Genomic DNA, 27939 nt, shown 5'->3' on the forward strand with positions numbered 1-27939 from the left:
CAATGCATATGACGTGTTTTGTGAAAAACGCCAATGTCATTGGCGTGTCTAAGTTAGAAGAAATTTTGGCCAGTTTTTTCACGACGCATTCTGAACAAAAACGCCAGTCCCGTTGGCGTGTTTTATTAAAAACACGCCAGTCCCGTTGGCGTCTATTGAAACACGCCATTGGCGTGTTTCAATAAAAAACGCCACCCAAGTTAGCGTTTTTAGCTGATCATTTGATACTTAAAACGCAATTTTACTCAATATATAAGTAAATACAAATATTACCCAATACATAAGTCCAAATATTACTAAATACAGAAATCCAATATTACACAATGCATAAGTTCAATTGTCTCACCTTTTCCACGTAAAAAAGCTACGGATACCCTTCCCGATTCTGGCGGTTGAGAGTCTAGACGGAGGAGTATCTTGCACAACTACATTCTCTAAATCAACCCCGAAAAAATCGTCTCGCACAGAAGACCGAGGTGGAGAATGTGGGACATCACTGAGACCGATGCCTTCGCCTGTACCATCAGTGTGGCTGACAGAATGACGACCTCGAACTGCAGATCTTGGTGGAGGTAAAGGCATAAAATCGTGATCGGCATCATCAGTGAGACTGACAGAATGACGACCTCGAACTGCATATCTTGGTGGAGGTGGAGGCATAAAATCGTCAGCGGCATCATTTACCAACTGAGTATCCATCCTTGAAAGAGCATTCGGGCAGTTGCGCCTGTCGTGACCTGGTTGACGACAATGTTTACATCGGCGTCGGGCTCGTGGCTGGTCAGATTCACGGACATCCATCTGATTAGGAATCCTAGTAGTACGGTATCGACCGCGACTTTTAGGCATTAACTGAGCTCCTGAACATTGCAAAGTCCATTCAGGCACGACCCAATAATCTTGGTGTCTGGGTGGATTGAACACCGTAGAATATTGGTCTACCCAAACACTTATGCGGTATACGGGATCAACAAGCGACAGCATGCTGTCGTTTCTAAACCGCGCAACTGCCGCTGCATGTGAACATGGAAGTCTCCACATCTGCCACTTTTGACATTTGCAGTGCGACTCCAAGTACTTTACCTTCCACTTATTAGCGCCCTTTCCACCAATTCGACGCTTTGTTCGAACCACATAATGGCCTGCAATTGTGTTGGGTGCTCTCACATTATGTAATTGACCTTTTGCATCATTTTTGCACACCTTTTCATGCGCCCACGGGGTAAGTGGTGTGGCACACTGTGTTGATGCAATTGACCGGTCATTGAACCATTCTATTGTCCTCCATAATATCATATCAATGCAAGTTTTAATTGGGAGTTGTCTTGCGCCTCTCAACACATTGTTGTAAGATTCCACCAGATTAGTGGTCACCTCACCCCATCTTTTGTGTTTGTCATACGCCAGAATCCATTTTTCTAACTCCACGGCATCAAGGTACTGCAAAGCCTCGGTGTTGACGTTTCGAAGTAAACGACATCTGATCTTAAACTTGCGCTTCTTGGTAGCAATACCAATTTTCCAAACAAGTCTTTTGACCATGATACCTTTGTGATTCTGCAAAACATTCTTTCTAACATGTACCAAGCAAAATCTGTGATGACCCACATTGGGTTCTTCTTTCCATATGAGAGAATTCATTGCATCTATGATTCCCACATGCCTATCAGATATGACACATATTTCATGTTTTGCTACATGAAGTCTAATGCGTTCCATAAACCAATTCCAACTTTCTTTGGTTTCCTCATCAACAATGGCATATGCAACAGGCAAACATTTCTTATTAGCATCAAATCCAACGGCAATAAGAATTTTACCTCGACATCGTCCACGTAGATGAGTTCCATCAACCGTTAAAACTGGTTTGCATAGTTGAAAAGCCTCCACAGCTGGTCCAAAAGTCCAGAATACGTACTTGAATACCTTGTTCATACCATTGCTTAATATGTCATCGTGCAACCATTCCACAATTGTGCGAGGATTTTGTCTTTGCATTTCATTCAAATAAGCTGGTAACACTTTGAACGACCACTCCCATCCACCGTATACAAGCTCAATCGCTGTCCTCCGAGCATACCATGCTTTCTTGTAACTAACTTTGACATGAAATCTATTTTCAATATCCGCCACAATTGCTTTTACCTTGTAGCAAGGATCGTTTTCTATCTGATGGCGAACACTCAACGCTATCATACCCGACGAAAGACTAGCGTGACCATTATAGTTACGATCCCCCATGCAAGTATGAGCAGTGCTAAACACTCTAATTTTCCAGTGTTCATCATGCTTCCTCAGTGTTGCTCGGCACTCCCACAAGTATGGCGGTAAGGACTTATCTTTCGGATTTCCTTGTGGCCACTTACAAACTGCATGCCATCTCTTTCCTTTACTTTCAGCAACTGTATATTGTCAGATTTTTTCCAAATGCCAATGAGTCACAGCTGCCTTCAATTCCAACTTCGTTCTAAATTTAGTATGCAAACCGACATTGCTAGGATCTTTTTCACTCCAATAATGCACACTGGGATCATCACGCTCAAAGTTTTTGGGATCAAAACTATCATATGGACCTGGTAAGGTGCGAAAATAGTTGATTCCATGCTGTGGGAACTGTGGAACTACTCTTCCTCCAACTGCCCTTCCACCAACTGATGTTTCTCCAACTGCTGTTTCTCCAAATTGTGGATCACCAAGTGGAATGGATGGTCTTGAAGCAACAAATTGTTCATCATCTGACGGATCACCATCTGAGTCTGTACTAACCGTGTCGGAATCTTCAGAATAATAAGGTGATTGTGGATCAAGAAAGTAGCTTTATCAGGACCTATTATGTCCTCAACCACATCACAATTGTCACATTCCCCTAAATGCATGCCTCCGACTTCAAAATCTTGTGTTACAGTAAAATATGGTTCTTGGGCTCTCGTAGACATACCAACATCAAAATCTTGTGTTGCAGCAAAATATGGTTCTTGGGCTCTCGTAGACGTGCCAACATCATAACTTATGACATGATGACTATGATGTTGAGTAATTGCCGAATACTCAACATATAATTCAATTACACCTCCAATAACTATACTCTCACTAAACATTAGTTGCATGCATACTTCTTCTAGTTGAACACCTATAAACGTGACTCCGGATCCAAAGCATATAGTACGCTTCCATATTATTTGAATTTTGTTTTCATATATGCTTATCCCCATCCTTTCACAAATTTTTTCCACAAGTTCATCGTACGAAATTGTTTCATCCAACATAATGAATCCTTTAGCAAAAGGAGGATCATACGAAATAACTGCTCCGGGAATTATCTTTCCACCCCAATATAAATTGACACACCACGTCATACAATCTGCAATAATGTAAAACACAAATAAATATGTATTATTTTTACATTCATCATTATGTAGAGTGACCCAAAAATTTGACAAAATATTTCTATTAAATACACTACAATATATATTATCATAACAATCCATTAAATATTGGTAACAAAATTAAATATACTACAACATATAATAGCATAACAATTGGTCAAAATATTTCTATTAAAATATATACTATCATAATAATCCATCAAAATATTAGTGTGCCCATAACAATTGGTCAAACTATTATATTAATTACACTACAATATATATTATCACAACAATCCATCAAATATTGGAAGACTACTGTTTAGAAGAATGAGTCTAAAATTTGATATACTAACCGATTAGAAGGACTAATGTTTGGAAGAATAAGCCAAAATCGAAATCTCCACACTCAAATCCACCACCAGGTCGACCCGAGCGAAAGGTTTTTCCGCCTTGGGAAGGGTTTTCGTGTTTTGGGGAGGGAAAGTGTTTAGGGTTCGCGATGTTGGGGGAGATCTGATTGGTATATGGTTCAACAGAAACACGCCGACTAGGGTGGCGTATTTATGTTAAACGCGCCATTCGAAATGGCATTTTTTAGATTAACACGCCAACTACATTGGCGTTTTTAAAATTAAACACGCCAACACAGTCGGCGTTTTTCTTGTAACACGCCAATTAAGTTGGCGTTTTTTATGTAGCTGTATTTGGCGAAAATACAGCTAAAATACGACGAGATTATAAAACGCCAATGTTTTTGGCGTATTTACTTATAGAAACGCCAATGCGGTTGGCGTTTTTCCCATTTATGGAATAGATAACAAAATGGGTACATTTAAGTAATCTTAAAGGGAAACTAGCCTAGATACCCGATTTCCTCAACAGATAGTCCTCGAAAACAAACATATTATGGCATGACAACAATTTAAAAAAATCATAGCTCCATTTGAGAAAAATGTGACATTTCATAATTTCACAAGTATTTGATTTATATTCACACTAATGTGCTGGATATTAAAAGAAAGCTCACCTGATATGCTTATTCATCAATTCAATTACTCGTGTTGGCCTCACTTGCCCTTGAGCAATTTATCCTTTGAAAAATAAATAGAGTAGCACGTTAATTAGTACTTGAACTATTTCTCTTGAGAAAGAATGCATCCATCCTATTGGATAGCACCTATATCCTAGCCTCGGCTTATAGGATTCTAAATCCTACCTCGGCTTCAGTACTCTGCAGAACTTAATTATTCACTTCACTAACTTTGGAGAAATTCAATTTTCTCTAAAATAAATATTTGGGCACTTATTTAATAAAATATGGATTCTTGGAAAATCCCTTCTTAAATCCTTTTCTTCGGATTTTTCTTACAGCCGCCCATGGCGTCACGGGGCGATGCTGGTCGGCCTATTCGCTTCTCCAACTTCAATATTTTCCATCTTCGAAAACTTAGTAAATTATTCGGGAATTAATTAACTCCACTTTCTAGCTCCAAGCTCAAATCCTTAAATCAATTCCATCTCGACCGAATGAATTTCCAAGCCCGGCGAAATAAATCTCGGTCCCAACTAATTAATTAAATGGGACTAGTCCCAAAAGTTAAGTAGTAATATTCCATCACTACATATAATTTATTTAGGCCCAAACTATAATTAACTTGTAGTCCGTCAACAATTAGTCAAGTCCGGCCATCATGCTAAATAATTTTCGTCCCAAATCCTTCATTAGCTCACTGGCCCAAATGTTCCATTTAATTTCTTGGCCCAATTTAAACAAAAAAATGGCCCATCATAAAAATATACTCTTAATTAACGAAGCAGCGGCGCTGATTCCTCTTCTCGCCTTTCTCCGGCGAGTTTTCTCCGGAATGTAGCAGCTCCGCCCCCCTCTCGTTCTCCGGCGTCCTCTGGCGATTCACGCCCGTCGGAGCACCAGCCGCCTCTCGGCTCCCTCCGACGAGTTCTCCGTCGCCGTCACTCGCCGTTCGCCGCTGCCTCCTTCGCGAGGCAGCCTCGACACTCACCGGCTACTCGGCGTTACCGCCGGGGCCCCGCTGCATTTCCTACGTCGGCGAACCGTGTCAGCTTTCTCCGTCGTCGTCCCGATCGGACAGCCCCACGCTCTGAAGCTAAGTCCTCTCCCCTATCCCCTTCTACTCGATTTCTTTTGAGTTATGGCAGCAACTATGTGATTTAAAAGCATTGACTATGGTTGCGATCAAACCTTAATCTTGTGACATTAATTATTGTATCTGTTCTTTTGGGTTCATGGTAGAAGTTTCCTATTGTGAAATTTGCCAGTAGCCGTGGCACTTAACTCTAAGTTCTCTAAGTTTTTGTTCTGGGCTATTTACTGCGTTGGTTCTACATGATGCAAGAGAGGGTGTTGTGGTGATGAGGGGATTACCTCACTTGGTGAATCCTTGGTTTCTTGGCTGCCCTCCTTGCTCCTCCCCCTTCTGCTCTCTTCTTATGATATATTGTGAAACTTGTGGTGATCGAAAAGTGAGGGGGAAGAGAAGGGCTGTGGCTCCTTATATAGCTCTCAACTGTTGGCAGCTTGTGCCCGGAAACTTGGGGACAAAGCCTCCTATTTTGGGGCTGTAAGCTCATCTCTACATGTGCTAATCCAAATGTTGTTACCTATTTGGTGAAATTTGGGGAAATAGATTCACTCTCTTGGCTGTAACCTTTAGGCTGCTTCCTTAGCCTCGATTTGGTGGCAATTGAGCCAGCCTGCTCCCCTTTTTGGGCATTGGCGATGACTTCATCTCATGCCCTCCTTACTGTCTCTACTCCTTTTTGGGAGATTGAATGAAATCTTGGTTTCTGACCATCTTTTGGTCTTTGGCGATGTTGCTTTGCACTCCTCACTTTACTACATTTATGAAAGTCTCAACTTTTGCTCCTTTTTGTTGCTTTCTAACCCCTTTTGGCTCTAACTTGTAGGGACATGGGTTGTCATCTTTTGGAGCTTGTGGAAGTGGAATCGAGGAAGAGAAGAAGTGTAAAGCCCGTACTTTTTATGGTACTTGGAACAACACCAAGTTACTACGAGACAAAATAATAATTTGTCTAAACGAAAGAAAACGAACAAAAAATAAATATAAACACTTGGGCTCTCAAATAAATGAGCCCAAACAATTTAATTAGAGTTGTGGGAGATGTCTTTGAGCCCAATTCTTTGTCTTCTTCACGTGAATAACTTCAAGATCTGCTTTCATCCTCCGTAAATTCCTGCCGCAAAAGAAATCGGTGCAGTTTTCTTCTCTACACTCCCAGCCGTTACCTGCGCAATAAAACACCCACATTAACCCTCATCATTAGGATTTATCACCATTTATTTATGCGGCCACTAATTGCCATTTAAACAACCCATTTAACTTCCTGATGGTGCTCCCTCAAATTCTCGACTGAACCACCATTTCCATCACTTTCACCTTCTGCAAACACATCCAAATCATACACTACCACCAAGTTGTTCAAGGATAGAGACGAAAAGTTCCAAGTTTTCAAGCAATCATACTCTTAGGTAATGCTATTCTTTTATTCCATGTGATTTGTTTCACAATTCCTTATTCAAATATGTACAACCACAGTGGGTGCAGATAATAACCAAGGAAGACACTTAATTCATATTTCTTCCACAAACCTCAATTGGCCGAAGGTATACTCAAATTGCTCATTCATTACATATACATGAGGATTTAGCATATTGTTCACAACATATCATTCACACATAAATCTCCCACACAAGTAACTTAACCAATCGAACATCACGAATCGAAACCCCCTTGCTGCGTTTTGAAAACTGAAAACGAAAGAACATAACTTTGTAATGAGAACTTATCTTTCGGGACGGTTCGGAGTTGTGCGGGGCTGTTCGGGTTGGTTTCGGGGCGTTTCGGGGTTGGATCGGTGAGGAACGATGGCTGTCGAACACGTTCGGGGTAGTACAACAATCAAGAGGCGATGACGGATGACGGAGACTATCTGGGAGTGTACGGGCTGCTGAACAGCGGCCATCGGGACGAACTGCTGCTGATCGCAGCATTTGTGCACAGCAGCGACAACCAAGCGGTGGTGACTCCAAGGAGGTGGTGGTGGTGGCGAATCGGAGAAATTGCACCGGCAGCGACTGCCCGTCCCCCTCGCTGCATCGGCGTCTTTCCGCGGAGGAGACGACGGTGGTGGTGTTCGAGGATGGTGACGGAACGGCGAAAGGTCGCCGGCTGGTAAATGGAGACAGACGGAAATTTCGTTTCCGCAACTGAGGACGTTTGGACTTCTTTGATTTTGGGGATATCGAATTGGGGAAGATGAGATGTTAGACCATCAGCAGTGGGGCGCCCTAAGGCGGCTCTATGGCGCGCCACGTCAGCATTTTTATCCTTCTCCTTCTCCAACTGCAGTGGGGTGCCCTAAGGCGCGCCCTATGACGAGCCGCATCATCATTTTGTTGTTTTGTTTAATTAATTTAACTGTTTTCAAATAACACGTAACGAGTAAAAAAAACGACTAAATAACAAGCGGCAAAGTTTTAATAATAAAAAAAATTACACCATTCAACTAAAAAAAGAAAAAAACTAAGTCGGGCCAATTCCCAACTTCCTACGCAACTCATCGAGTAATGCACGGAGATACTCGGCTTGTTCGGGGTCGGTGCACTTCTTGAGAGCCTTGTGCATCTGCAACATCATCCTTGCCATCGACGCTGTAGCTAACGACGCAAACGCGGTGGCCGTCTGCGTCGGGAGCTCATCCGGGTCCGGAACAGGGGTTGCAGCGGTCGACGATGACGTCGCGGTCGCCTTCCCCTTGGCCTTCGCAGCCTTGATGCCGGGAGGACGCCGGGAGGACACCGGTGTGCCGGAACTCCCTTCATCCACGTACGTCCGGTTGAGGTCAACCGGGTTAGTGCCGCTGCCGCTGCTCGTGTAGTCACCAGCTTCGGTGACCTTCGTCCTCTTCGGCACACCAGTGTGCAGAATTCCACCTCTGCTTCTCCCTCAAGAGCGCTCAGATGGCCTCGTGCTTGAACTCGCCGAACATCGACCGGTACGACAACATCGCTTTAGAGCGCACGTCGTGCACGCTCTCGCTGCTCCCCTATGACCGCGCGCACTTCTCGAACTCCGCCGAGTACAAGTTCACTTGCTTGTTGATTTGATCCCAGTGCTTGCGGAGTTGCTCACTCTTGCGCTTGTACGCGGTTGGCGGCTTCACCGAATTGTAGAGGTCCGCGATGCGCTCCCAGTACGAGGTCTGACTCTGGTTGTTGGCGAATATCGGATCTTCCGATATATCTACCCAACACCGGGCCAAAGTGAGAGTTTCGTCGTCGGTGTAGTTCGTACGGCTGGGGGAGTACTCATCGCAGTCACTGGGAGGCGGCAACTTCTGCGCCCGCTGCCGGTTCCGCTTCGCCTTCCCCTTGGCGGCACCGGTCGCTGCGGGGGCGGGATCGGCCGATGCGGTTGGGCGATGCGGCAACGGCTCTATATCATACAACCCATACGATTCTGTACTGAAATCGGGATCGTAATGGGTGTTGTCGCCGAACGAACGATAATCGCCGGGTTCTGTACCCGGCCAATGCGCCTCTCCGCTAAACGTAGGGCTATTGGGGCTTGAATCCATTTCGTAGTAATTATGTAAATGTAAGTTTCGAAGATGAAATCGTGTGAAATGAAATGTTACAAATGAACGCTATTTATAAAAAAACAAAACCGCGTGCCATCGTCCGCATCCTTCACAATGGGGCGGACGATGTCGCGGATGATGGCCATCGTCCGCGACCATCGTCCGCGACGTCCGCAATGGAGCGGATGACGCCATCGTCTGCGGTTTAAGTCGCGCCCGAAGCATAGGCCGCGACTATCGTCCGCGGCCTATGCCACACACCCACAGTGGGGGCGGACGATGAATGGCGCGGACGATGCGCGCCATCGAGCGTGCCATCGTCCGCCCATTGAGGATGGCCTTAAGAGAGAGAGGGAGGAGTTGACCGATAGTGAAGGGAGTTGGGGGATCCTTGTTGAATTCCTTTTTGGGCTTCCTCTTAAAAATTTTTTTTGGGCCACCTAATTTTTTTTGGGTTGGACTCATTGAATAAAATGGGAGGGATAAGGTGGGCTGGAAATTAAATAAATCTTTGGGCTGATAATTATATTTATCCTAAGTCTGAAATAAATATAATTTTCAAAGAGAAGCAGTGGCGATAATTTATTTATGAGCTTGATTAATTTTGAGGTCCTGTAATTCGATATCGCGGAGAGAAAAAAAAACGAGGAGCTAACGGAGGAAGTATTGGTGTAAGCGGCCGACCGGCGACGCCTTGGGCGGCCGCCGAATAATAAAAAATACACGAAAACCGAGAAAACGAGATAAAAGACTTTAATTATAGTTAGGGATGTCAATGTAACCTGAACCCGCGGGCCGGCCCGAATAACCCGATAAAAATACAGGGTTAGGGTTGTAATTTCGCAGCCCGAATTTAAAATCGGGCCATTCGGGCTGACCCGTTCGGGTTGTCGGGTTATGCGGGCTGACCCGATCGGGTTACGGGTCGGCCCGTCGGGTTGAAGGCTTCTGCACAGTTAGCAGTTTTTGTAACGGTCATAACTTTCTCTACAAAGCTCCGATTGAGGTGTGCAATATATCCACGCGAAGCTCTTTCGAAGACGAAGAGAATGATATGTATTAGAGGTTTATCAGACTTCAAAATTGCGAGAAACATTGACTCAAACAAGGCTGCTGCACATCCACATATTTTGTGTACATTTTCTAATCTATTTTCTATCATTTCTCAACAAACATGTAAACATACCAAAATATAGAAATATAATCAAAATCATCCAAGACAACCCTTTAAAACCATGCAAAATCCAAATACGTCAACCGACTATAAAATATCACGAAAAAAATCACTATGTGGTTCATGGATTCATAAATACTCGTATATAAAAGCTTTCTTTTAGTATATTTCCAATATAATAGTGCAAAGTGTTTTGACGCCGCTTCGTCATTTAATTATGCGTACTTTGATGATTCTTAAAACAAAGATAAATTATTATTTGACTTATTTACAGCTGGAATAAATTAAATTTGACCAATCATAATTCAAGAAAATTTAGAGTTACTCCAATTAGCTAGCATCTTGATAATTCACTTTTTAACAATTCAAAATATTTTTGTTACATCTACGATGTACCTCTCACGTTATGAAAATTTATTTAATTTTCTACGAATTGATTTATGTTTGAATTTTGAAACAAAGTGTTGATTTATATTTTAAATACATAAACATAAACATAAACATACTATTGATAGATATTTTGTAAATAATTATGTAATGAATAAGTTATTTAAATTTAAATAACTTAATCTTTTTTAAAAATATTAAAGAAAATTAAAAATACATATTTCATTGTTAAATGATTAATTAAAAATATGTATATAATTAAAGAAAATTTAAAATACGTATTATTTTTTTGAAAATATTAAAAGAATTAAAAATACGCATTGACCCGAATAACCCGGTGGGTTAGCCCGAAACCCGAAGGGTTAGGGTTAGGGTCGAACTTTTATAACCCGAAAAATCATAACCCGAATAGCCCGTACCCGAGTGGCCCGACAACCCGAACGGGTTGGCCCGAACCCGAACGGGTTGGCCCGATTGACATCCCTAATTATAGTGCATGCATTCTAAATGTTTTCTTTCTTGAGATTGATGTGCACTTTAATTTTCTTAAAAGGTGGTTCGCACGCTCGTTAAAGTCGAATCAAGAAGTTTGTTAAGGAAACTACTAAGCTTTTGAGGTGGGCTTTATTACTTAAACTCTTTATTTGCAATGATATGTATATGGTGAGATAAGGGTAGTTTAACTGTTATGTCATGCCGTATTTTATGTTTTGAATTGCCTATCTGATTGTCTACTAGGACAATGTCCTACTAGACTTTGATGGTTAACGAATTCGGGTCTGACTAGGGAGTGAGTCCCTACTCAGACTAGTGCACTGATGGGGATCGTAAGCCGTCCTTTGTGGTCGACCGGTCCAGTGATCGAGTTTGTGGCCACATTCTCGTTTCACATGATGGTTCAGATATGGTACATGATGGAGGATGACAATGATGTTTGCATGCGCATGCACCTTTTTATGGAAATGATTTTAGTGTTTCTCGGCATTTTTTTTAAAGTAAAACCCGAGTTTCACTCAACGGTGGCTTGACATAACTTTATTGATAAAATGTATTTTGGGCATGAGTTAACTGAGTGCATCAAGTACTCAGCCCCTGCATATGTTTTCTCTATGTGCAGGTTGAGCGTGGACGGGGGACGGAGGATGTTGAGCATTTGGACAAAGACAGTATTCAATAAATGATCCGGTTGCTATTGTGTCTTCATACATAGTAGTAGCTAACTCTCGATTGCTTCCGCTACGCCAAGTTTTAAAACTCTTATGTTTCCTTAATTTGTTGAACTATTTTCATTCAAACTATGTTGCTTCGTGATCTCAGACTATAATTTGATAATAAAGTTTCGTCTTTTGATCTACATGTCGTACCCCTTGATTGTTTCCCCTTTCTTCCCCGTTTCTTAATTCCCCCATTAGTCGCGACCCACCATGCTTCCTATCCTTAGGGAGTGCGGTCGTGACAAGAAGATGAGGGAAAGAGGAGGATTTTTATTCCCACACTTAGATTTAGTTACTCTATTGGTCTAGTATCCAAATACTTTAGTTTGACATCTTTGAAATGCTAGTTGTAGCTTCCATTTTGTATTTCAACATGTAGCTATTGTGTAAGCAAAATCACACACATCTCAATAAGATTGTGTAGTCCTTTTCCATTATATGTAAATCCTCTTCATAAAGTATTGTACTAATTTATTCTCTTTTCCATTGCATGAATAATTTTTTATTCTTTATTCTCCAAGATCGAGCACTTATAATTTTAAAGGTCGGGATTACAACCGAAATTCTCCGATCACACATTTTCTAAACGAAATTAATTAAGCTAATAAATCCGATTTATCTCAAGGAATGAAATTTCGGGGTGTCTCAAAAGATGTACTGTAATAAAAAGTTTATATTAATACACTGCTGCAAAAATGAATGAATACTAGTTTCTTGTCTTGACTTTTATCTTAATAGGAGTATTATTTTTCTAGTTGATGATATACTTGACTGTTTAATTCTTAGTGTTAAATAAGTTGTAATGGTGGGACGTAATGATAAATTGATGTACGTGAGTAATAAGTAGATGACAACTTTTGATAAATGGAAAGGGTCATATATTGGGACGAATATAAATGGAAAGAACATTTTTCTTATTGGGACAAATGGAGTATATTGATTGAAAATTATATGATATCATAGAATCGCTAAAGATTTTGATAGCATATGCATGAATTTATAATTTCACATACTGACATACATTGTGGTACATCAATTGATCTATTTCTGTTTCCAATAGTATTTGATTGATCTTATAAACTCTTTATAACTTCCTCTATCTTGAAATTATATGATTTAAAATAACTTAAAATGTGATGTTTATCATGTTATTCCTAAGAGTATATGTTAAAGTAAGGTCGTATAGTATCAAGGTTATTCAATCTTGGAAAGTTTATATGAATTTCACCTTAGTTTGCGCAGATTAAAAACAAATCGAAGCAGCTTACTTTAGTATTTGAAATACTACCTCTTTCATAAATTACATGCACATCAGCAAATGATTGATTTTATATCTTTGCATAGCGTTATTTTACTTATTCAGTTGTAGTTTGAAATATTTGATGGAGAAATTTTTACTACAGCCACAAAATAATTCAGCCATTTAAAAACACAAGAGGAGTAGATGCACATAATCCACAAGCAAACTTAGTTCGCAACATCAGAGATCAGAGAGATGAGGCGAAGCGATTGAGAGTGACTATGCCAGAAAGCGCAGCCTTGTTTCGTTCTTTGACCTTCACCTGATAAATCACACTGCAAATTCCAACCACTTGTAAGCATACCAAACTAATTCATCCAATATAACTAGTAAATGTTAAAATCATATTTACCTCAACCCTTCAATCCACATTTCTGTTATCAATTTTTCACCTGGGTATACATGTAACAGAAATCTCCCAGTTATGTTGCGGATCATGTTTTGGTCTCCCCTACAGATGCTATTAATGATGGCTCTAATTGCAAACCCAAGAGTGCACAGTCCGTGCAAGATTGGACGAGAAAATCTGATGTGTCCAAATTTAACAACATGAATAGACATGAACGATACATCAATTCAAGGTTTTGCATTGAATTTTAAACAAACTTATATGCTAAAGTTCTTGTTCCAAAATTTTAGGGAAGTTTAATAATATCAGTATCTGGGACTGGGATTGCTGAAATTTCGAATAATAAAGACACTGGGAAACCGGAAAAAGCACAGAGTAAGGGAAAAAAATTCAGTTTAATAGGTACCCGGCTATTTCGGCAACTCTAGGATCTGAGTGCAATGGATTGTAATCACCAGAAAGCCTGTAAAGGAGGGCCTGCATCATTTACTGAAAAATTCAAAAACTACAAGCATATGCAAGTGACTAGATGTGATGAGTTATTTAATCAACATGTAAGTGAACAACAAATTATCAAAAAATCATAGCCAGCTTTCTAGTTACTGGGAAAAAATAATAAATCCAACATTGTGAAATTTCTCAATTCTCATTCATCAATCAGTTTAGCACAAAATATTACTCAGAGTTGCTTTTACATATCAAAACCCCAAGTTAAAGAAGAGAGAAATCACTTGCTTTGTTTTATACTTGAAAGCATATGTCCACTTACAGTAACCCAATAGCACATCATAAACATATATCAAACCAAGTGGCAGGTTATAAAAAGAATTTGTTTCCAAATCAAAATATAAGACATGATTTGAGTGGAAGCCTGGAAGGTATTTGGTATCTTATTTATAAACAGCAATTTGACTGGCTGGCACATAACTTTTATCATCAATTTATATAAGAGGTTAGTTTCTTTTTCTCTTTTCACCATTTTTCGCTTTATTGGGATGATAAGTCATGAAGATGCTAGCTCGAATAAACAGAAAGATCACCACCAAAAAGAAGTGACAACAGCGAGACACAATCCAGCTAGCCATGTATTTATGATAAATGATGATATTGATCACTGCTACTGGCTGATATATCTTTGATTGTTACCATTTCTCTATTCCTATGCACCCATGTGCTTCTGAGCTAACAACCATATCTGGTCCTAAAAATAAAATCCCACATACCTGTGACGGATGCGTGCATTCTTCAAACACAACAAATGGTTGACTTTTAGGAATTTTGTAAGTTGATATTTGACCGGAGGGGTATTTTGTATAAGAGTAAGGCTGGGGTGATTGTGAGAATCCACCAGCACCACGCAAATAGACAGCCGCCCTGTTAAACAATATAAATATATATCAACTTTCAGGATAACATAAATTAAAATAAATTATTAAAAAGTCCAGTGGCATAGATGTATATGGGGTACAGAGAAAACCTTACCGTTGCATGCACAGCTGCACACCAGACTCTTTTTCATAACTTAAAATCTCAACCTCGAGAACCGTTGACTTACCTGAAAGGAGATCCCAATATGAGCTTTCTTTTATGAAACATTCAACCATGAGGAAGAAAGTAAAAATCATAAACAACACAAAAGCATACTATTGCCTGAAAATCTTAATCCCAATAGAGGCTTAGTGAGGACAATAAATTACAAAATGTATTTTATAAGATACAACAATTCATACTTTTTCAACCCACGTGGACTTCTAAAAAAGGTTAAATCCTGAGAAGAGGATCTAATTATTGTTTATTTAGAGTGGCACCTGGCGTTTCTGGGAAGGCATATTTTTTGTTACCTTAAGTTGGCGCTCACTATTGCAAAACGATATAATCAATATTCAATATAAGTTCTAAACATGATTTTAGCCTGACTCATTCATCGTAAGGAAAAGGATATAAGAAATCTCCCATTGAGGGTACGGTCAATATTTGAAGTAAACCTTTATCATGCAACCCAGAAACCGTAGCCTTATTAAGTATCTGTATCAAAGTAGACATAAACTAATCAGCTCAAGCAAGCAGAAAAAACTAACAATCCAAAATAAGATGAGTGAGAACCTTACACAGCCATTAGAAGGAAGAGGTTTGTATATCTCTATGTACTGTTGCCCATGTAATAGAAGACGAGGGTCAAATCTGGAATTGAAAAAATTCCAGAAATTACTTAAAGCTAATATGCTCGACTAGCCATTTCCAGAATTGTATGCTTAATGTCAAAGCACACAGATGTGCCAAGAAAATTGACATCATTACTCACACCAAACCAGGCATCTCTATAATCTGTGACTGAAGTCCAGCAGAAAATAAACTAGCAAATGTTGGCAAAACCTGTGGATGTACGAAGGATAAAAATTAATATATTTCTTAACCAGCTCAACAGCACACAAAATTCGTATAAAGAAAATAAACTTTCTCAATTTCTTGCTTAAACTTGATTTCATTTCCCATATGAAGGGGGTGAAATCAGATAAGTCATACAAAATACAAACAAGATACTGAGTAGGCCAAATTCAAGTCCGAATATAATTATAGTCATCATATTTAATCTTTCGGACTTGCTTATGATCACCTGCAAACAGAATCAACAATCAGCCACAATTGGCCATATATCTTTATAATAACCAACCAGCATATATTGGAAACAAGGACAAACCTACAAGGGCACACATGAATATAAATTTTATTTTTAATCATATATACAACGGTAAGATATCCCTAATGAAGTAACCTCAATTGATTGTTGCCCATCCTGATGGTAAACATATTTCAGCTCATTATCATCCACCGGATCTCTCGAGCAAGCTCCAACACCAAGTGCATATAGTGCAGCGTCCCTGGCAATCAACCAACACCGTCAGTTTTTTGCTCTTTTTTTTACTGCTTGAATCACATACTGAGCAATAAACATAAAAAATAGCATTTTTCTCAACTTAGATAAATTCAGGCCGGCATACCTTTCAGTATAGCTGTAGGTTGACTGATGCGCATTTTCACCGCCAAAAAAGAAGGATAGATCGAAAAAACGAAATTAGGAGGAAAATCAAGATTAAAAAAGAAAGTGAGAAAAAGTGCGGAGAAATCTACCTCAGGAAATTTGTATGAAATAACCAGTTGGGGATCAATCTCCGCTGTTCCAGCCATAGACGATTCCGATTGGCAAATTTGCAGATAATATTCAAAATTAAGAGAGATGTTTAGAAAAGGGGTATGCGGATGGGAACGGATCCTCTGCTCTGGAGGAAGCTGCTGTGCTTAATACGCAGCGTTTAATCCTCCCCGAAACGGCGTCGTTTTGCTGATATCTCAATTCAATCCCAAGGAAATTCCTTCTCTCTTGGTCTTTTCGTCAAGCAATTGGCAGACACTGCCTACATCTCAGAAAGACATCTAACCCAAGCATACCACTGTCCTTATACATATAAATCAAATACTACATGAAATGCAACACACACTATAAGGATTCGTTTGGTTACTATGTTTCACACAGATTAGGATTCGAAACCATGGTGAATCCTGTGTTTGGTTGCCAAATGAGTTTAGTTCAAAGCCCGTGTTTCCAAGCGAGGCCCGCACTGTTCAGTTGGTTTAGTCAAGATCCGGAACTCACTCCATACCCCCAGATTGAGTCCATCTAACCTCGATTTCTGTGACCAATAATTCAATTTCTTCTCTTTTCCCCTTCTTCCTTCTCATTTCAAATTCAGCTTTCCCCTTCTTCCTTCTCATTTCAAATTAAAGCAAAGCTGAATTGACTTCAATGAAGAAGACCCCTACACCACAAGCTTCCCTTAATCGGAGGAAGAAGAATTGACCAGCAACAGGCGACAACGACGGTCGAGGTGCGACGGAGAAATCTACGGTTAGTTTTCATTTTTTTCTCTTGGGTGAATGTTTTGCTTCTCCCTTTGATTTTGTAGCTTCTAACTTCGTTACTCTCTCCATCCAAAATAAAGTGAGTGCTGCCAGTTTCTACATTTCGTTGTTTTTTTTTGTTTTTTTTCGCCTGCATGAATGATACACTTCGTTACAGAAGTGGGATGAAAACAAGGTTAAAATTGAATAAATTCACATATGCATAGAACACTTTCCAGTTTTGATGTTGGTATTTGCGATGCCTGATGTGTGTGTACGAAGCAAATCTGTTATTTATAGTGTGATGCTGTTGCTTTGTGTTTATGTTGTTGTTTTATACAATGGTTGGAACACTTGCGTTATCGCATTTGTAAATGGCACGGCAATGTACATAGTTCGTTGTTCTTCAGGTACTTACCATAGGTTTGAATAGTGCTATGATTTATGTATCATTTTCCCTTTTTCTATACTTTTATTGGATGAATTGTCTGATAATTCTCAAATCAAATGAAGTAGTGAGGTGTTGAGGTGATAATGAACTCAAAGTCAGTCCTTCGAGTTGATTAGTTTGCCTTGCTATCTGAGTCTTTGGTGTTTGAATAGATAAATGTTGCAAATTCGTTCAGTCAGATATATGGTGGACATGCTTCTCTGATTGTGATGTTCAGATTCAACTCAACTGTGTTTAGAATAATGAATTTTATTTCATTTTTTCTGTGCAGAAAATATCACTCATCGACTTTGTATGTTTATCATTCATGGCACCTCCGTTATCTACCTCTATATCCATTTACCTTATGGTAGAAGACATAATGAATCTTTTCCATATGCAAACTACCATAATCTTGTATTTTTATTTGAGGCAAGGTAGACGTATGCGTAGACGTCATAGACGGCACTTGATTAGGCATTACTCTCTTATAGACCGGATTCCACCACAAGTCCGGCATATGAACAGACTTGTATCTGTTAGCGACATTGACTGCTTAGTCAACCTTCGAATGGATAGGAATACCTTCGGGAGATTGTGTCTTCTTCTAAAGGAAGTTGGGGGGTTGTGAAATGGTAGATATGTATATGTGGAGGAACAGGTTGCCATGTTCCTAGGGATACTTGCACATCACAAAAAAAATCGTATAATAGGTTTCAACTTCAAGCGGTCTGGTGAAACTATATCACACTATGTGCACCTAGTTTTAAGAGCTGTTATAAGGCTACACATAATTCTCTTACCTAAACTGGAACCTATCACAGATGACATTGGCGACCTAAGGTGGAAACATTTTAAGGTACTTTATTCATTTTAAGAACACTTTGTTTATGTCAGATTGCTTCTGAGTTAGACTTAATTATTTCTCTCCTTCCAAACCCTTGGTTTCCTGTCTTATAATGATTCATAGGGATGTATTGGAGCTTTAGACGGAACATATATCAACGTTCTTGTCAGTAACACTGATAAGCCACGTTATCGCAATAGAAAAGGTCAAATCGCAACTAATACCCTTGCAGCCTGTGACCGCAAAATGAGGTTTATGTATTTTTTACCTGGTTGGGAGGGCTCAGCCGGTGATGCTAGGGTGCTTCGAGATGCAGTGACTAGGGAAGATGGTTTAAAGGTGCCAAAAGGTTGTTATACATATAAATTCTTAGAAATTATGTATATAGGTTATGCCTTTTAATAATATTATGTTGTTGTATACTAATGAGAATATGGTTGTACGTCTTGATCTAGGAAATTACTTTCTATGTGACAATGGATATGCAAACGCGGAAGGTTTTCTGACTCCCTTTAAATGCATTCGTTACCATTTATAGGAATGGGGTGAAGGCACACAAAGACCACAGAACGCACGCGAGTTGTTCAACTTAAGGCACAGTAAAACACGTAACATTATCGAACGTGCTTTCGCTGTTCTCAAAATGCGATGGGGTGTGCTTCGGAGTACTAGTTTTTACCTTATAAAAACTCAGATTAGGATGATCATGGCATGTTTTCTCTTGCATAACTTTATACGAGGTGAAATGACACACGATCCAGTTGAAGATGCACTTGAGATTGAGACAAATGAGGAGACAGATAACAATGACTACGATCACATGGAATTTGTCGAACAAGTTGAACCAAGCACTGATTGGACTCGAATGCGGGAAGACATGTCACAATCCATGTGGTTGAATGTGTGTATTTTGACATTAGATAGTTATAAATCTAGTTTCATACAGATAGTTAAGCATGTCATATTTTGCTTGTTTCATTTGGTACTGTTTTTTGGTATTCGATTGTGCGTGTTTCTAACAATTTGATTTTGTTATGCAGCGAGGCAATGTCGACATCAACTGAAAATGGTGAACTAATACCAGAATGCACTTGTGGGCGTGGGAAAATGAGGTTATTATGTGCAGGGAAAGAGGCAACAGTGGCCGATTTTTTTACAAATGTCCGGCAGGCATGAAGCATCCTGGATCGTTTTTGTGGTGTGATGACTTCCATAGCCAACAAGATGGGGGCCGTATACCAGATTTTGTCTTGAATCAGGGATATCGTCCAGAGAAACCTGTTAGCAACATGGTGACTTCCAAAAATACAAGTGTGACTCCAAGTGAAGTAGGTTGTAGATCATGCGGTCGTTGCCGGGCTGAGGCAAAGATGAACATGGTTTTAGCTTTCATTGGAGTAATGTTGTTTATTCTTGGGGTTATTATTGGGAACTTGCTTTAGGTTATTGTGTCGATAGGTTGTTGGCTCGGCTAGAGCGTTACTGACGAACCTATCTATCTATGTATTTGCTGTCAAACAGGTATCTTTTGTAAACACTTTTGTAGACCCAATTTGGTTGGTTGTATTTGTATGCTTTTCTTGAAATTTTTCATGTAATGTTTGTACAGTGGATAGCGAATAGGATAAAAAAAAGGAACTGGATAGTGAATAGGATAAAAAAAAGAACACAAAAGAATGGGAATCAATTGGTCATTAATCATTAATCAATACAATTAATAGTCCATGGTTCTAATTTTGAAGTGTATTCATTATTTCAACGTCTTCTTTTACTCAATTTGTACACATTCTCTTTCTGGTATGAAAATGTAATGAATATTGCGGTATTTATATATACCAAAGAAAGAAGAATATTGAAGGAAGTAATTTGAAAATGGCTGAAAATGTAGACAGTATATGCTTTTGTAGTACTCCCTCCGTCCAATTCAAGATGTCCATATTTCTTTTTAGTTTGTCCCATTTAAGACAGTTAACTTTCTATATTTGAAAATAAATCCATCTCTCCTCTTGCCTCATTACAATATTCACTTATATTTTTTTCTTTACTTATTACACCTTATAACTCTTCCTAAAATCACATGCCACCCAAATGGTAGGAGGTTGGCTTAGCATTTATTCAATACATCCATTTTTTTGGACATTCAAATAACTCTTCCTAATCTATGCTTTTGTAGTACTCCCTCCGTCTAAATGGTAGGAGGTTGGCGTATCATTTATTCAATATTCAATAAATCCATTTTTTTCATATTTGGACATAGTAGGAGGTTGGAGTAGCATTTATTCATGAGCATAAAAAGGAGTGATTGGATTAGATATAAAACTACTCTGTTAAATGCAGCAATGCGACCAATTCCAACTTGTATTATTTTAATCAAAATTTTTTGGTAGCAAGTAGCCCACAAACCCAAATTCGGCTATATATATACACACATATATGTCATAAGCTCACACACCGACACACCCTTCTGCTCTCACAATCACACAAAATAAACCCATGGCTCACCAACTTCCCCCACAAAGCTCGTTCTTGTATTCGTCCAACTGGACACCCGCGCTAGATTCACTCTTGATGGGCATCATGATAAGGCTGAAGAGCGAAAATAATTGGGATGGTGGGACGTACCCGAGCTACTTCATCCTTGAAGCCCAGTCGGTGATTCAACACGAACTAGGTCTCTCTTTTGACTGGGCTGTTAGCAATATTTGGCAGTAAAATATTGACAGTAACATAAGAGCATTTCGTTCATATTCCTCTCGCATAATAGGGTCTATTTTCGACTACCCAATGGCACGGCAAAATAATATACGATGCAAACAAATCCAACACAACAACAAAATGTAGATAACATCTTGCAACACGAGATGCACAGATGATGATTCACAAAATATCTAAAGCACCTCATTCGTGTAATTAAAGGCGACGACCATCTTCAAAATCTAAAATCTACCACATACCTTATCTATCTGTAGTTTAGGATCGGTAATACTTGCAGTGATTTATTGATGGCCAATCGCCACCGAGCGTTGAGGTCTCCGACGGCGCCAAAGTGTGAAAGCACTCCCGCCCAAATTTCAGCTTGGAGAGGGAACGAAATGAAATTATTTGGGTTAGGTCTAAAAAAAGGCTGCAATTGTTTATATATGAGTCAATTAGATTGGTGTAAACTCACGTACACAACTCCTACCAAACATCAGATGGGCTTTTTATCTACATGCCAATATAAAACCAAACATTAGTTATGTTACCCCCATCTTGGCCCAAGTTCCCATCTAAGTATGATAGGAAAATGTTAACCATCTAGTGAACCAAACGAGTCCTGTGTTTTTCTTTCTCATAAACAACATCAATTCTATAACTCCTCTACAAATACTTCTGTACAAGTCTTAACAACATCAATTCTATAACTCCTCCATTTCCACTCCAAAATCAATACTAAAAATATTAGTATAGGAAAACAAACAACAAAAGCTCCCATTCTCAAACTTTTTACACGTACCCTCTTCCACCTTACTTCAACAAATATAAGAAATAAAACAAAGGATGCAAAATACTCTCATCCCAGAAACCGTCGTTTTCCTTCTCTCTCTCAACTCCCTCTTTCTCTCCAGAACAGAACTCGCCCAAAATTCCATCACTCTCTGGCCCTCAATTCCTCTCACAAATTTTAGCAAAACAAAGATCAATCAATAGATGAGAGGCTTCCTTTGGGCTACTGGGGTAAGTACACCGTAAGTACCAAAATGTTTCACAATATTTTAATTTAATAGTAGTATAAAAAGTTTTAAGTTATCATATACTTGCTCCGTTCCTTAGTAGTGGTGACATTTCTTTCGTCCACGGAAATTAAGAAAATGATATAATGTATTAAATTAAAAGATAATAAAGTAAGAGAAAAGAAAAAATAGAGTGAATAAAGTAAGAGAGATGAAAAAGTATATGAGAAGAAATGTATTGACTTTTACTAAAAAAGAAAAATGACACCACTAGTATGAAACATACCAAAATGATAAAATGACTATAATACTACGGAACAGAGAGAGTATAATATCATACAAAAAGTTTGATTAATATAAAAAAATTAAGTTCTCATATATACAATATTATACAAAAAGTTTGATTAGTACATTTAAAATTTCCAACACTATTACTTTTTCTTATTTTTCACCAGTACACTCTAAAATTAGCTACCAATATCAGCTGAAATTACATGCGAATTCATTGTTTGATAAAAGTCTATATGGCAATACTTGGGTATTAATTAATGAAAATAATATTATGTTTTTGCACTGCATAATTTTGGAATGGATAGGATGAAAAATAAGAAAAAGTAATGGTGTTAGTGATTTTAGAAGGAATATATTTTTTTAACAGTAATCAAACATTTTGCATGATACTTCCTTCGTCCCACTTTAGAGTCTCATTTGAGTTCGGCACACGTTTTAAGAAATGTAAAGAAAAGTTGGTGAAAAAAATAGTAGAATCTGGGTCCTACTTTTATATATTAGTTTTATAATAAAATGTGAGTGGAAAAAAGTTGATAAAATGTGAGACCTATTACCATTTATGAAATATTATAACTGAGATTTCTAAAGTGGGACACCAAAAAAGTTCATAAAATGTGAGACCTATTGCCATTTAAATTTTGTATTAAAGATTCATTAATTATACTCTACTTAATAGTAGTGGATTTAATTACTACTACTTCCGTCCAATAAAAATAGAAACTATTTTAAGTTCGATTGAATAGTTTAGTTGCATCTTATATTTAAGTGAATCTAAGCACTACTAAATTGTTCAATTATTACTAAATTCAATTGAATAGTTTAGTTACATGTTATATTTAAGTGAAAATAAGCACCGTTGAATTTTACTCATTCAATATAACTCATTAATCTCACCCACATTATTAAGTAAACATTTTCAGATGACGACGCACTAAAAATGGCTCCATTATGTGTTAATGCTGGCGAGAGAATAATGTCACATCTTGCATAACGTAAACTGATCCAAATCAAATTCACGATTTTCAGATAAGATACATAAGTTCATGAAGTAATCTGATACAAATCGAACGCTACTCACAAATTCTTCGCATTAATGACTTGCAGAACGACGGAGCTCAATAAGTTATAAAATACACATCTTCTTACTGTCTGCAAAATCTATAACCACACAACATTGGGAACATCAGTCTCCATTGATTCAGTAGCCATCGACAAATCTGAATTGCCACAGCCGATTCGATAGATCGATTCAGGATAGGCAAACAAATTCAGCCACAACTGATTAGAAGCGGTTTCGCCGGGAGGTTGAAGTGAAGAATCGAATAATGGGGATGTTTATTGTATTGTGATTGTTCTCTCCTAATTACAGAGTTTGTAGCCTTTTTAATAGGCCAATAACCTAATTTACATAAGGTAATACAACCAAGGATCCTAATCTATTTCCGAAGAATGTTCAATTAGGATCAATCACATTAATGTGTGATTTCTTTCCAACACTCCCCCTCAAGTTAAGTAATGGGATTCCCAATGCTTAACTTGCCCAATACTTCTCTGAATGACTTGGAGTTCACCGCTTTAGTCAGAATATCTGCCAGCTAATCTTCTGACTTAACAAATGGCAACTCAACAATCTTAGCTTCAATTTTCTCCTTGATGAAATGCCTATCTACCTCCACATGTTTGGTTCTGTCATGTTGAACCGGGTTCTCGGAGATGCTAATCGCAGCCTTATTATCACAAAATAGCTTGCACGGCTCGGGTGTGTCAAGATCAAGCTCTGTCATGAGCCTCTTCAGCCAAAGTATCTCGGTGAGACCACTCCTGATTCCTCGGAATTCTGCTTCAGCACTTGAAAGAGCCACCACTTTCTGTTTCTTGCTTCTCCAAGTAACAAGATTTCCCCCAACAAAGGTAAAGTACCCGGCAGTGGATTTTCTGTCATTCGGGTTCCCCGCCCAATCTGCATCAGTAAAGCCATTGATTTCCAAATGCCCATGTTTCTCAAACAATATTCCATGTTTAGCAGTGCCTTTCAAGTACCGGACAATCCGTAGAGCAGCCTCCCAATGTTCTTCATGTGGGGAATGCATAAACTGACTTACTACCCCTACAGCATATGATATATCTGGTCTCGTGTGGGACAGATAGATGAGCTTCCCTACTAGTCTTTGATATCTCCCCCTGTCTTTGAGTCTCGCCCCTTCAAGTATCTGCAGTCCGTGATTCTGTATCATCGGAGTGTCGGCTGGCTTGCAATCTATCATCCCGACTTCAGCTAGAAGATCAAGAATGTACTTTCTTTGGTTGATGAAGATCCCTCGTTCGGATCTCAAAACTTCAATTCCTAGAAAGTACTTCAGGAGGCCGAGGTCCTTCATCTCAAACTCCTTGAACAAGTTCTTCCTCAGTTCTTCGATTTCTTTTTTATCGTCTCCCGTGATGATCATATCATCAACATAGATGATAAGACAAGTGATCTTCCCATCCCTCTTCTTGATGAATAGTGTGTGGTCCGAGTTGCTCTGTTTATAGTCATACTTCTTCATTACCTCGGTGAACCTACCAAACCAAGCTCTCGGAGACTGCTTCAATCCGTACAACGTCTTCTTGAGTTGACATACTTCCCCAGGCTGGAATTCCTCTACAAATCCCGGGGGAGGGATCATGAATACTGGCTTCGGCAGCTCACCATGTAGGAACGCGTTTGTAACATCAAACTGGTGGAGGGGCCAGTCTTTGTTTGCCGCGATGGAGAAGAGGACTCTTACTGTATTGATCTTGGCCACTGGTGAGAAGGTCTCTGCATAATCAACTCCATATGTCTGAGTATATCCTTTTGCTACAAGTTGTGCCTTGTACCTCTCAATTGAGCCATCTGGCCTTCGCTTGATTGTAAACACCCATCTACATCCGACTGCTTTGACCCCTTTTGGCAGCTCTCCCTTCACCCATGTATTATTCTTCATCAATGCTTTCATTTCAGTGAACATGGCTTCCCTCCAATGTTTCTGCTTCATTGCCTCTTCTGCGGTTTGTGGAATTTCTTCTTCCTCATAGAGTGCCGCCTCGAAAGCTCGAGCCATTTTAGTCAGATTTCCCTGTACAAAGTTCGCCACTCCATATCTGCTCTTTGCACCAATCTTCTCGGGGGAGTACCTCTTCGGGGGAATGCCTCGGGTGCTCCTAGGTGGAAGAATGTATCTCCCAGTATCACTATCCACAGTGTTATCCACATCTTCTGCATCGTTAGTAACAACTGTAGTAATCTCCTCAGTCTCAGATTCAGAATTTACCTCGGATATTCTTGGAGGAGGATGCGGAGGCGATGGACGAGGAGACTCTCTTGGGGAGGCGTGCTCGGCGGTAGTGACGACTGCCTCTGTTTGATCCTCAATTGAAGGATTTGGAGGTAGCACAAACCAACTTAGACAGTCCCCGTGATTAGTTTTAGGATTTTGCTCCCCCTGACTGCTAAGGTGGTGTGGGTAAAAGTACTCAGTTTCAAGGAAATTACAGTTTATGGTAGTGACAATTTTCTTAGTCGACGGATCAAAGCATCTGTACCCTTTCTGGTTTACCCCATACCCAACGAACACACATTTGATTGCACAAGGGGAGAATTTGGTTCTCTCGTGTTTAGGAACGTGGACATAAACTGTACATCCAAAGACTTTTGGTGTCATGCTGAGGGATTCGGGTATTTTGGCTTGGGTGGATAGAATATCGAGGGGAGTTTTCTTGTGTAGGATTTTTGTTGGCAATCTGTTGATAAGGTAGACGGAGGTTGCTATAGCTTCAGGCCAAAGAAAGGTTGGAACTTTAGATTCAATCATAAGGGCACGGGTAACTTCGAGGATGGTACGGTTTTTTCTCTCAGCCACCCCATTTTGTTCTGGTGTATAGGCACAAGATGTTTGATGAATTCGTTCTAAAAAATTCAGACATGGTGTTGTTAACGAATTCCCTCCCATTATCTGACCGAAGAATTTTTATGGTGGTTTGGAACTGAGTTTGGATCATATGGAAGAAGAGGATAAATTTGTCGGGCACTTCAGATTTGTGTTTTAAAAAGTAAATCCACGTCATCCTAGTGCAATCATCAATAAAGGTAACGAAATATTTGTAACCATTCCCCCCAATAACAGGTGCAGGACCCCAAACATCAGCATGCACTAGATCAAACATAAATTTCATACGAGTATCTGAGGGTTTGAAAGATTGTCTGTGGCTCTTGGCCAAAACACATGTCTCACACGAAAAATCTTTAGGAAGTGTGAAATCAGGAAACAAAAGTTTAAAATAACCAGGGGATGGATGTCCTAGTCTTCTGTGCCACAGCCAAGTCTCTTCTTTCGTGGATCCGTGAGCCAGCATTGCACTGCCATGGTGAGCTACCCCATCCACGTAGTAGAGTCCTTGGTTCTCAGTGCCACGCCCAACGATCCTCCTCGTCCGAATATCATGCAAAACGCAAAAACTCGGATGCATTAGGAGTGTACAGTTCAACTCTCTCGTCACATGACTTACAGACATCAATCTCTGAGATAAACTTGGAACAAATAAGCAGTTTGATAATCGAAGATTTGGTGAAATCTCAATAGTTCCAGTCCCGGCCACTGTAATTAGTTCCCCATTGGCAGTCCGAATAAACGTTTTAGTAATTTCCCCAAAGTCAATAAAATCAGTTCTCTCTGGAGTCATAGTATCTGTGGCGCCACAATCGAAAATCCAACCCTTTCTATTTATCCTATCCCCATTTTGTACATTAAACGCAGCGGAAATATTCATCAGAGGTGCAAAACGATTTCCGATCCTAATTGTATCTTTTTCTGGGGCTGACTTGATATTAAAAAATCTCGTGGGTGGTTTATCACGTTTTAAAAAATCAGGGGGCTTATATGAAAAGTGGGGTGTCTGGTGCAATTTAGGCAAACATGGAGGACTTAATTGAAATAACTGAAAAGTGGTAGGGTTTGGTGGGTGACCAAACCCTTTACCTCCATTGTTCACGCCGCCTCCCCAATTCGTCGTCCCCTCCGCTCCAGTCCGTTCCACAAAGTTCCCGACCCGGATTCCACCGCCTCCGCCGCCGCCGTTGTTCACGCCGCCACCTCTAGGGTTGAATTCGAGATGGTGGTTGTTCTCTCGTTTGTTCCCGTCGCCAATCGTCCCCTCCCGCTGGGCGATTTGGGCGTTCTGCCTCTGGTCCGCTTCCGCGATATTGGCAGTGGCGAACTTTGCCTGAGCCCGTGCTCTCTGTCTCTCGTCCCACCAATCCGGGTATCCCACCCGTAGAAAGCAATTCTCCCTTGTGTGTTTGTTTTTCCCA

General features: G+C 39.7%; 2 protein-coding genes across 6 annotated transcripts; one reads left to right on the forward strand and one right to left on the reverse strand.

Moving 5' to 3' along the window:
* Positions 1-13094: 13094 nt before the first annotated feature.
* On the reverse strand, positions 13095-16757 carry LOC121810944 (enoyl-CoA hydratase 2, peroxisomal-like). Of its 2 annotated transcripts, none has more exons than XM_042211691.1 (11): positions 16562-16757; positions 16432-16454; positions 16206-16311; positions 15735-15805; positions 15541-15613; positions 15418-15457; positions 14915-14987; positions 14656-14806; positions 13839-13909; positions 13436-13475; positions 13095-13358 (listed from the first exon to the last, which is right to left on the reverse strand). In XM_042211691.1, exons 1-10 carry the CDS (start codon positions 16616-16618, stop codon positions 13472-13474), a joined length of 669 nt encoding a protein of 222 aa, XP_042067625.1. In that variant the 5' UTR covers positions 16619-16757; the 3' UTR covers positions 13095-13358; positions 13436-13471. The 2 variants fall into 2 exon arrangements, with proteins under 2 accessions (XP_042067625.1, XP_042067624.1); XM_042211690.1 differs by having other exon boundaries at positions 13436-13609.
* Positions 16758-16928: 171 nt separating this feature from the next.
* On the forward strand, positions 16929-20130 carry LOC121810945. 4 transcript variants are annotated; one of them, XM_042211692.1, is made up of 4 exons: positions 16929-17336; positions 18052-18618; positions 18730-18955; positions 19062-19169. In XM_042211692.1, the coding sequence occupies exons 2-4, from the start codon at positions 18427-18429 to the stop codon at positions 19142-19144; spliced, it is 501 nt and encodes a 166-aa protein (XP_042067626.1). In that variant the 5' UTR covers positions 16929-17336; positions 18052-18426; the 3' UTR covers positions 19145-19169. The 4 variants fall into 4 exon arrangements, 1 of the variants encoding a protein (XP_042067626.1); XR_006052487.1 differs by lacking the exons at positions 18052-18618; positions 18730-18955 and adding an exon at positions 19647-20130 and having other exon boundaries at positions 19145-19507; XR_006052485.1 differs by lacking the exons at positions 16929-17336; positions 18052-18618 and adding an exon at positions 19647-20130 and having other exon boundaries at positions 18731-18955; positions 19145-19507.
* Positions 20131-27939: the final 7809 nt, after the last annotated feature.

The sequence above is a fragment of the Salvia splendens genome, chromosome 7 (genome assembly GCF_004379255.2).
Source record: "Salvia splendens isolate huo1 chromosome 7, SspV2, whole genome shotgun sequence".
Lineage (NCBI taxonomy): Eukaryota > Viridiplantae > Streptophyta > Magnoliopsida > Lamiales > Lamiaceae > Salvia > Salvia splendens.